Here is a 10,867-nt window from a genome sequence, read left to right as displayed (position 1 = left end):
AACAACCGAGTTCTTCGTCTAAGTGGTCGTCTTCAGGGAATGAAAGCTGCCTACGAGGAAAAGCATCCGGTCGTACTACCCAAGCGGCATGCCTTCACAAGGTTAATGGTTGTTGAAGCCCACTGTCGTGTATTTCATGGTGGCGTAGCGAGCACTATGGCCCAGTTACGTCAACGTTTTTGGGTTATTCATGCTCGGCAGGAGGCGAAGAAGGTGATTCGTGCTTGCTTCCTCTGTAAACGATTCAGCAGCAGACCTGTTAACGTACAACATGCTCCGCTGCCTGAGGACAGACTACTGGCTTCCAAACCATTTGAGGTAACTGGACTCGACTTCGCCGGTCCACTTTACGTGAAAAACACCCCGGGCGCAACTACTTCAAAGACTTATGTATTGCTGTTCACGTGCTCTACCACAAGAGCTGTGCACCTGGAGTTAACAACCGGACTCTCTTCGGACGCTTTCCTTCTCGCTTTTCGTCGGTTCCTGGCGCGCCGAGGGGTACCGTGCACTTTGTACTCCGACAACGCGCTCGCATTCAGAAGAGCTTCAAAAGATATCAAAGAGGCACGGAGGATAATGGGCACCTCTCCATTATCCTCATTTCTCGCCACCAACCGGATTAAGTGGAAATTCATAGTCCCAGCAGCGCCGTGGTGGGGAGGTTGGTGGGAGAGGCTGAGTCGCTCCGTAAAGTCAGCCTTGCGGAAGGTGCTTGGAAAGACGAGCCTGAGCGCAGAGGAGCTGACCACGCTTCTTACAGAAGTAGAAGCTGTCATCAATTCAAGGCCTCTTACTTATACGTACACCAGTGCGGAGGAGCCCTCGCCTATATGCCCTGCGCACTTTCTCATTGGAACTTCCTTGCTGAGCATACCTGGCCCAGGCAATGAGGACGACTCCTACATCAACCAGGTGACACGTGAAACCACAATTAGCAAGCTTCGGTACCGGCAGAAGCTTTTGGACCACTTGTGGAATTGCTGGAGAAGAGAGTATATCCTTGAGCTGAGGTCCTTTCATCATCATCCAAGTGCGTCCAACCGAAGTTTACAAGTTGGGGACGTGGTCTTGGTGGAGGCAACTGGCACCCCCAGGAGCCTTTGGTTGCTGGGCCGTGTTACAGAAGTTTTTCCTGGACGAGACGGGCTCACTCGGGCCTGTAGCTTGAAGACGCAGGATGGGACCTCCATCTTCTGGTGGGGGGAGAATGTAGAAAAAGAGGTAGAGGAATAAAGTGAAGAAGAAGAAACTGCTCGGAACGGTGGCCTCCTGCCTCTCTGCTTCTCTTCGCCCGCCCCTTTCTTAACAGTGGCAACATGGTTCGAGCATCCCACGCTGCGAGCGCCGCTCCCTGACCCGTGAGAGATCGACGTTATTCGTGTTGGAGGGCAGCTTCGGAAAGCAGGGCTTCCACAGGAGGCAGAGGAGCGGCCTTTTCGAGGGCATCTATGCGGGTATGTCGCGGCAAACCAGTTATTGTTCGGAACGTGGCCCTGTGTAGTACTGCTAATTGCTTCTTGTGACAGTTTGAGAGGGTATATACAGGGGCGCCGTAGAGAAGGTGGCCTAGAGCCACTGCTCGTGCTAGGTTAATGCAAGCCGCTTGTTGGGCCCCTCCGTACTTATTTGAAATTCTAGAGATTATATGAAGCATTGGCTTTCAGGTACATCGAAGTTGCTTTATCCAGCACTGTGCGCTGTTGTGACTGGCCAATGGGATACCCAACAGTCTGATTTTGCCGCACATAGATCTAATTGGTGTGTGAGACAGATAGATGGTGTGGTGCATATCAGGAGGTATCTTATGCCGTCCGTGCAACACCAAAACAACGGTTTTTTCAGGAGCCAAGTCTAGCCCTAACGTTGGAAGGTTCAACGTGAGGCTGTGAGTTGTGGCCTGCAGCTCAGTGATCATGTCTTCAGTTGATGTGTAATCTGCAGCTTCGGTCCATACAGTAAGATCACCAGCATAGATCGCGAAGCGTGCAGCAGAATCCTTTTCTATTTGCCGTACTACACGGGCCATTGCCAAATTGAAAAGCGCAAATCCAAGGATAGAGCCTTGAGGCATGCTTCTGTCCATGTAATAGGTCTTGGGGCTCCATCCCAGGTGCGTGGCGCTCAGACGTATGAGGTGGTTGTCTAGAAAGGACCGGATGCAGTTTTGGGCTCGCTGGCTAGGGAATGCTTGTGCCAATTCTGTAAGGATTGCAGTTTGGCTCACGCGATCAAACGCTTTACGCATGTCAATGGCAAGGACATAGTCGGGGTTGCCTGCTGTGGAAGTACGAATGATCACTCGTCGCAGCAACCATAAACAGTCGTGGGTACCCAGGTGTGGTCGGAAGCCAGTTTGTGATGGGTGGAGCCATGGCTGGACGTATTCCATATAGTGTTTCATGCGATTATTTATAACACGCTCTATGAGTTTGCAGATTCTTGGCGTGAAGAAAATGGGCCGAAGGTTAGTCATGTTGGAGGGGTCTATGTTAGGCTTGGAATGGGATGGACGAGCGTGAGCTTGAGGTTGTCCGGTATGGTCCCTGTAGCCCGAAGTTCATTGATAACGTCCAGAAGCACTACATGGGTAGCTTCATCCACGTTGCAAAGGTGCTGCCAAGTGAGCCCATCATGGCCCGGCACCGAACGTGGTTTCCCTTGGTGGAGGGCAGCCTGGAGCTCCGCAAAGGTAAGGGGAGATCTAGCTCCTCAACAGGCTCCGATACTGGTATGTTGGGTAGTTATGAGCTGCTGTTCCACAGCTTCAGGGGTGTCCTTTAGAGTGAGTGTGGAGAACAGCGTAGACTTATGCTTGCGCTTGCCGGACATCCCACGGTACACCTGCCATAACTTGGAGAGGCCGCGTTCATTGCCGAGTCTTGCGCAGAGGCTGTGCCATTGTTCGTTGGCGAGCGAGCGTTGGTATTCCCGAATTAGCTTGTATTGTTTTCTCATCTTGAGTAGATCACGGTGATGTTTCCCGCTAGCAAGGTACCGGGTGGTAAGAGTTTGAGCTCTCTTCCACAGGTTCGCCAGAAGAAAGAAAATGCAAATTTCCGGCGAAGAGAGTTGACTAATTGCGAGGTGACGCGATGGAAGCGCGTGAAGAAATTACCAATGTGGTGGCGACCCGTGCGGTGGACACGGGCACAGCAATGCAAAAGTGCCGTGACGGCCGGGCAAAGGTTATTTAATCTCGGGGCACAGACCGGGAGAGAGAGAGATCAGAAGAACGCCACAGCAGGAAGCTCAGGTGGCACGAGTCCGAGGAACAAGCCGAGGCCACTCCATCGACCAGAGCCACGTAAGGCTGGGCCGAAGTGGACCAACCTGGCATCGGCTCCTACTTCTGCGTCATACCACCAACCTGCGCTTTGGTGGCCCCAGCGGCGACGTTCCCGGAGCTCTCCGTGCTACCTGCTTCCACGGCGACGGCCCCGAGGCCAGGGGATGCTTCCTGCTACGAGGGCTACCACGAGGAGTAGCTGAAAACGGGCCCACCGTGTGACTACCGCGCACAACTACATCGGTATTACCACCACCGGCACCGCTGCAGCAGACAACTACGACTACCGTTGTGTCATGGCCACGCTATGGGTACGACACATCAGCGCCGGAGGCAGCGGTAGGCCTGTACGCAAGGGACTTGGTATTATATGACCATTGTTGTTAGGATTGTTAACATGGAAGTTGTATAGACTGTAACTAGGACGGGTTGCTTTATTAAGGGACTTCATTTTAGTGACTTTGAGTTTGATTTTTTGTTAGGCATTGGTAATTAGGAATTTTGTTGGTTGAGTTCTCTCTCTGCTTTGTTGTTTATTTTGCTTAAGGGTAGGAGTTGTGCATAATAAATATGTTCTGTGGTAAATGTGGCAACGATTCTCCCGTGTCCATTCTTCTGAGCTGGTCGAGACGTGCCACAAAACGTGACAAATATTTGGCGAGCCTGCCAGGATTCATTTATCCGCATCAAGGGTATTGCTATCGGGCCCAGTCACGTGTCTGACCAGCTTGGAAAATGGATTTGGAAATGTTGTTGACGCCGTGTAACATGTTAAGTTTGACAAAAGAAGAGGGCATGGTTATGATCTACAGAATAGCACAGGAAGATGAGAAAAAGGCTGCTAGGGAAAAGGAGCTCTAGAAATGAAATTATGCTTGTCGGAGACTACAAGTGAACAGGATTCCCGCGGGCACTTGGAGTATACTTTGTCAGGGGTGGCTACACCGCGTGCAAAAGGCATATGTCCTAGGAAACTGATGGCCCCTTTCGATGATAAGCGTGATGATTTGGGCAAATATTTTCATCGCTTTGAAAGGGTTGCTGTAGGGCAAGGGTGGAATCGGAGCGAGTGGGCAACGACCCTAAGCATGTGCTTGGTGGGTGAAGCACTCAGTGTGTTTGGTAGGGTGCCCGCGGACGAATCCAGAGACTATGACGAGGTCAAAGTAGCTTTGCTACAGAGGTTTCGGCTAACGACCGAAGGTTTTCGTAAAAACTTCCGAAGTTCGAAACCGGAAGACTCAGAGCGAGCGAGCCAGTTTGCTGCACGATTGGCAAATTATTTGAACCGGTGGGTAGAGCGGTCGGGGACATTAAATTCCTTCGAGGCCCTCAGGAAGCATATGATTGCTGAGCTATTTTTGGATTGTTGTAACCCCAAATTGACTGTGTTACTTAGGGAAAGAAAACCGAAATCGCTCGCCGAAACCATTGAGCTAGCAGACAGGTTTTTCGATGCGCAAGGCACGAAGAACTTGAGTAAAATGAAAGACCCGATGCAGTTGCGAGACAACCAGAAACAAAATGGACAAGGTGCACGGTAACGGGCCCCATCGACATGTTTTCTATGCAAGCGCGCAGGGCATAAGGCAGCCGATCGTCGGGTGGGATTCATCCAGGGTGCTATTTAATATGCAGTCTCCAAGGTATGTAATAAGAAGGACACTGCACAAAGGACTGTCGGTCGCGCAGCCAAAACTAAGTTGCCTGCATGTTGTGCCCCAGAGATAGGCCTACAGCGCTTCCTAAGCAGGAAGACAAGGAGGTCCAGCTAGAGGTGGTGGCAGAGCATAATGAAAACCCAGCGACGGACACAGATCTGCAAATGCCGGTCGTGTACGGAGAAATAATGGGGCAGCGGGTGTCGGTGTCGAGCGACAGTGGCTCTAATACGGTAATTGTACGGAGAAGCTTGTTGAGGGATGAGCACTCAACTGGAGATAAGTCCATTATCATCATGGTAGACCATACGGAGAAATGGCTTCCAGAGGCGGAGATTGAAGTCTGCACTCCTAAAATTGAAGGCCAAGTGCATGGATGATCCCTCGTACGATCTTATATTGGGAAACATCGCAGGGGTAACGAAGGTGTACGACCCAGATTTCAATTGGAAGCCTCAGAGGAAGTTCAAACAGTAGAGATAAGAACAGCCTAATAAGGAGCCTGAAGTGGAAAAGGACGAAATGGGGGAGATAATATCGGCAGTGCAAACTGGAGCTAAATTTAAAAAGAAACGAACGAGAGCACTCCAGTCTCCCGTTTCGCGAGTGTTGACTGTGACACCAGATGAGCTGGCGGAGCAGCAAACAAAAGATGTTTCGCTGAAAGAGTGCTTCGAAAAAGTGGGAGAGAAATTTCGGTAAAAGTGGTGTCGTACGGTGTAAATTTCTGCTAGTGAAGGGCGTCTTGTTTCGCCGATGCGTTTTCAGCTCCGGCAGGGAAGTAAGGCAGATTGTAGTCCCAAAAGGTCTTCGAGATTCCGTGTTAAGCCTAGGCAATGACAGCATTATGGCGGGACATCAAGGAGTCCAGCGGACAATTGCCAAAATTACTGAAGAATTCTTTTGGCCGCGTCTACACAGTGACGTGCGGGAATAGGTGAGATCATTCGGAGCATGTCGGAGGGGCGTCGATAAAGGGAGAATTGCTGGTGAGATGCAAAGGCAGACTATCCTAAACCACCACCGGAATGAGACATCGTGCACAGGTAGTTGGCGTGGGCATAAGGGAAACAGAACGCGTGTTCAACCACTTAACAATTGTAAAGGCGATATGGCAGAGTGGTGTGTTTGGGGAAGAGTGAGGATGAAGTAAAAAAAACTGGGTGAAATCATAGAGTTGACGTGGACAGTAATAGAACCTATAACGGTGACGAATAAGTTGTGAGTATGGTGAAAAGGCAAGGTTGGAAATATGAATGAGTGAGTGACAAAGTTCCAAATGAGAAATAGGATGTGGAATATTTAAAAATGCATGGGTTTGATTTGCTGATGTGATCGAACAGATTGTATGAGTAGAGTGGTGTAAGTGCATGAAGTGTAGGTATAAAAACCATTGAAAAATGCCGATGGAGGAGTAGCAGGAATAAAAGACGTTATTAGGTTTGGATTAGGAAAGTGTGTTGTCAAATAAGAAATAATTGAAGTCATTGATTACAGTGATGTGTTAGAGAAGAGTTTGAGTATTTCGGTGTTTGAGAAAGTGATGTATTGTTAATAGAACGGGAACATGGTGTGAACCAACTGTGCGTGTTGTGTAGACTTGAGTGAACTACAGACAAGTGTGGAAAAAGTGAAGGTGAAGTGAAGTGTGAAGTGAAAAGTACGAACAATGAAGGAAACCGTGGTGGTGATCAGAAGATACATCGGCGAAAATTTAGTGTTTTTTGGGAAAGAACTCTTGAAGAGGGTCCCCATTGTCACGATTAAGGGGGCAATCCCCCCTTGGGAATAAAGATGACGTGTCATAGCGGAGCCAGAGGCCGACGAAGATGAAGGCGAGGAAAGAGAATGCACATTTCCCGCGAAGAGGGCGGAATATTGACGAGGTGACGCGATAGAGGCAAGTGGAGAAATAACCAATGTGGTGATGACCCGTGCGGCGGACACGGGCACAGCGAATGGAACAGTGCCGGAACGCCCTGGCAAAGGCTATTTAATCCTGGGGCACAGGCTGGGAGAGAGAGATATTAGAAGAATGCCACAGCTTGAAGGTCGAGTGGCACGAGTCCGAGGAACAAGCCGTTGGTATGAGGCCACGCCATCTACCAGAGCCACATCAGCCTGGGCCGAAGTAGACCAACGTGGCATCGTCTCCTACTTCTGCGTCGTACCACCAACCTGCGCTTTGGTGGCCCCAGCGGTGGCGGTCGGGCGCCTGCGTACAGCGAGCGCGCACCGTCAACTAACGCCTTGGCGGTCCCCACGCGGCGACGTTCCCGGAGCTCCCCGGTGCTACCTGCTTCCATGGCGACGGCCCCGAGGCCGGGGGTTGCTTCCTGCTACGAGGGCTACCACTAGCGTTAGCTGAAAAGAGGCCCACCCTGTGAATACCGCGCACAACTACATCGGTACGACCACCACCGGCACCACTGCAGCAGACAACTACGACTACCATTGTGTCACGGCCACGCTATGGGTACGACACATCAGCGCCGAAGGCAGCGGTAGGCTCGTACGCTAGCGACTTGGTATTATATGACCATTGTTGTTAGGACTGTTAACATGGACGTTTTATAGACTGGAACTAGGACGGGTTGTTTATTAAAGGACTTCATTGTAGTGACTTTTAAATGCAGAGCATTTCTTAGCCTCGCTTGTTCCTGCGTCGGACGGTGTCAACAGTTTCGCGTCCGCAGCAGGTGCGCCTCTCCTTCCCTCCTATCTCTCAACAGCAACTGGCGCGCGCATGCGTCGTAGTCAGCCCGTTCGCTCCGTCGCGATCTCGGCGTAACAGGTGCGTGATAGCAGCGCGGTGGGGCGTGGAAGGACGCGCGCTGCTTGTCACTGCGTTGCTCCTTCCTTCCTTGGTTGACGCCCGCTCCCACGTTTACTCGTGTCTGCTACTCCAGCATCACGGAAGAAGCGATGGAAGCAACACTGCCTTCAACCAGTACTGAGGCACGCGCCAACATCAGCGTCCAAGCACACGTTGAAGACCCCGTTACCTCCTCCACATCGGAACCGTCGTCGTCGTCAAATGCGGAAGACAAGGCCGCGAAACGGCGCGTGTACAACGCCGAACGCAAGCGATTGAAGCGTGCCGCCGACGCCGCGCTTCATGCAGGAGAGGCAACGTCATCGACTGCAGAAGAGAAAGCCGCGAAGCGGCGCGCTTACGCCGCCGAACTGAGACCCCAATGCTCTGCATTTACTCGTGTTCCCATCGCGGGAAGGCGCGGGAATTTTTTTGTTTGGTTTTTTGTTAGGGATTAGTATCTAGAAATTTCTTTGGTTGGGTTCTTTGTTTGCTTTGTTGTTTATTTTGCTTAGGGGTTGGACTTGTGCATAATAAATGTGTACTGTGGTAAATTTGCCAATGATTCTCCTGTGTCCAATCTTCTGAGCTGGTCTAGACGTCCCGCAAAACGTGGCAGTGGTTCACATTAAAAGAACACTTTCCGTGACCCTGCAGTGTAGCAAACATACACCAATAAAACTTCAGGCTCTACCACTAATTTCACTGCCACCTCCGACATCGCAATTTTCGAAAACCTCTTGATTATTTTGCTATACATAGTTACAGTAGTTACCTGATTTCGGGAGATGTGCACATAAATGCCTGCCTCCCGTGTTGTAATAGCGTCCTTATATGTGACCAAAATGGGTGACCAAAATGGGTGGGGCAACAGTTGTCCGTATTCCGGATATGCAAAAAAAGATTGCTATATAATTTGGTCTTGGTGAACAGATGCTGTTGGGGGTAGGTAAGACCCGGGAGGTGTACAAGGGTCAGACAGTTGGAAGCTGCCGAATGGCGTAATGGCTGGTGGCTGAGGTGAGAGTCACAGATATCGCACACAATGAGCCAGTTGGAGTAGTGAGTTGGTGGGCCGCCAAGCGACGGCTTGTAGGCTTCGCAAAAGACACGTATCACGCTCTTCTTTTACGTAGGAGTGCGCTGGGGTTGGGCCACTGAGGATAATGCCTATGAAGGCAGCAAGAAAAGGCTTCTGAGAGAAACGTAACATAGGAACAGGTTGAGTACCGCGCCCTTTCCTGCGACGTAGTTTCCGATGGGTGTGGGTCCAGCAACTAGTCCCCGGGCTTGATGTTAGGACAGCAATTATTTACACTAGCTTAATGCACGGAGGCCACATTACATACAGCTGAGATTGCGGCAAATGTCAGATTGTTTCAGGTTATCGAAGCTTTCCTTGAAGACAACCAACGACCGCTTTTATAGAATGACGTGGTCTGGAGCCAAGACTTCCCTTTAAATTTTGAAGACGCCATCTTGCGTGGACAGGATAGGTAGAGATACATAGTCTGTGTATGAGGTATCAGGCCCTTTAAGGAAATCTGAACTACAGGTCTGAAATAATTTCGAGACGAAAACGGCCATCAACAATAGGCATGGACCTCGCACAATGGACGTATGAACTGGTTGCATGTCGAACAGGGCAAATATAGAAATCGAAATAGTCAAAAAATCCAGAAGCAGACCCTCATATCTTGCACATGTGGGAGGCGCTCCACAGCTTTACACAGAGGTGGACGAAACAAAAGTGTAACCAAAAACTACAGGATCCCATGGCTTACTTTACCGAGCAAGGAGATGAATACGTAGACCAACCAGACAGGCAAAACTGGAACCGAATATGCGATCGCTTACAAAGAACACCTAGTACTCAATGAACTGGAACAACTCAAGGTCGCTTGGCGCGCATGCTGAGTTCAAATCCGCGACTGGCTGATACATAGAGTGCCTCATAAAAATATCATGGATACTGAAGACGATGTCCTTAAACCTCGTTGGTGGACAAGACAAAATTACCGCAGTTTCGTACCCCAAATACAGCAGACTTCGAAACCTTGACCCCGACTTCGCTTTTACTAGGGCCGAGCTGGATGCGTCACTGGCCAAGCCCAAAAGACCAAAGTGTAAAAAGCTTGTTTTTTGTATGGAAATGTCTCCCACGAAGTTTCAACCGTAAGCGTTTGCTGAACATATTTTAAATCAATTTTAATCTTTCAAAACGGCTGAAATTTTAACAGCTCAAAACGGATATCATGTCGGCATCAGAATCAGCACGGCGCGTAGAGCGCCTAGCATGGCGCCTTGTACCAAACTGGCGAAATCAGGCCTGCGCCATAGCCAGGCCTTCCATAGCATGCCCAAAGAACTGGCTGCTGTTGCTGCTGTTGGCGCGCGGCAGCGCCTGGTGACGACGTAACAGTTTTGGGCGTGACTTCGGGCTGCCTGGGAACGCGCTACTACAGGTGGTCTGAACGAGCGCGCTATATCGAGCGAGTCCGCTCCCTCGCTCAAGGGCGGTATTCCAAACCACCCGTCGGCGACAACAACAGTGACGTCAAGTGCCCTGTTTTGCCACTAAAGGCCGTGAATGCGCGTTAGGTTATCTCTACGGAAAGTAATTATTTTCAGTTGACTTTGAGGGCTGCTCTTTGTGAACTTCGCCCCGGAGGTGTCTAATCTAAGTTAAACTAGAAATCTCTACATCGTTTTTATTAAATTCGTTACCGTTACGAACCTCCTCACATTCGATATACACTCGTGGCGGACGGTCCTAACGGACATTCCACATCTGTAGCGGGAAGTAAACCAAATTTAAACTGCAATAAACAAAGAAAACCGACAAGCCAGCTGCTTTTGTGGCAGCGAGTGTACTCATTTCACGGTCGAACCTGACGTTTATCTCACGGCGCCCACTACGGACGTGATTAAAACATCATATATATGTGATCCGGGTTTGCCGAATAACAGGAAACCAGAATCAGTCGTTCAGGAGGGCAAACATGATGATCGGTTCCTTGACGTTGCTGCTATCGGCGCTTCTGTTATCGCTGTGGTACACGTGAGTGAACTACTGGGCCTTTTTTGTTGTAACAATTTTTT

General features: G+C 50.1%; 1 protein-coding gene across 3 annotated transcripts in view; it reads left to right on the top strand.

The window, feature by feature from the left end:
* The first annotated feature begins 10,668 nt into the window (after nt 1–10,668).
* The window catches only part of LOC144169036 (cytochrome P450 3A24-like), a 74,662-nt gene continuing 74,463 nt past the window's right edge, over nt 10,669–10,867 (top strand). For all 3 annotated transcript variants that reach the window (XM_077698031.1, XM_077698029.1, XM_077698028.1), the window contains exon 1: nt 10,669–10,826. In XM_077698031.1, coding sequence (XP_077554157.1) covers nt 10,768–10,826 — 59 coding nt within the window. In that variant the 5' untranslated portion in view covers nt 10,669–10,767. The remainder of the gene's footprint in view (nt 10,827–10,867) is intronic.

This window comes from Haemaphysalis longicornis, unplaced genomic scaffold (assembly GCF_048455015.1).
Source record: "Haemaphysalis longicornis isolate Haplotype H1 unplaced genomic scaffold, Haemaphysalis longicornis Haplotype H1 scaffold_2, whole genome shotgun sequence".
NCBI lineage: Eukaryota > Metazoa > Arthropoda > Arachnida > Ixodida > Ixodidae > Haemaphysalis > Haemaphysalis longicornis.
Note: the sequence above shows the minus strand (reverse complement) of the source record. Positions and strands in the feature narration are given on the sequence as shown.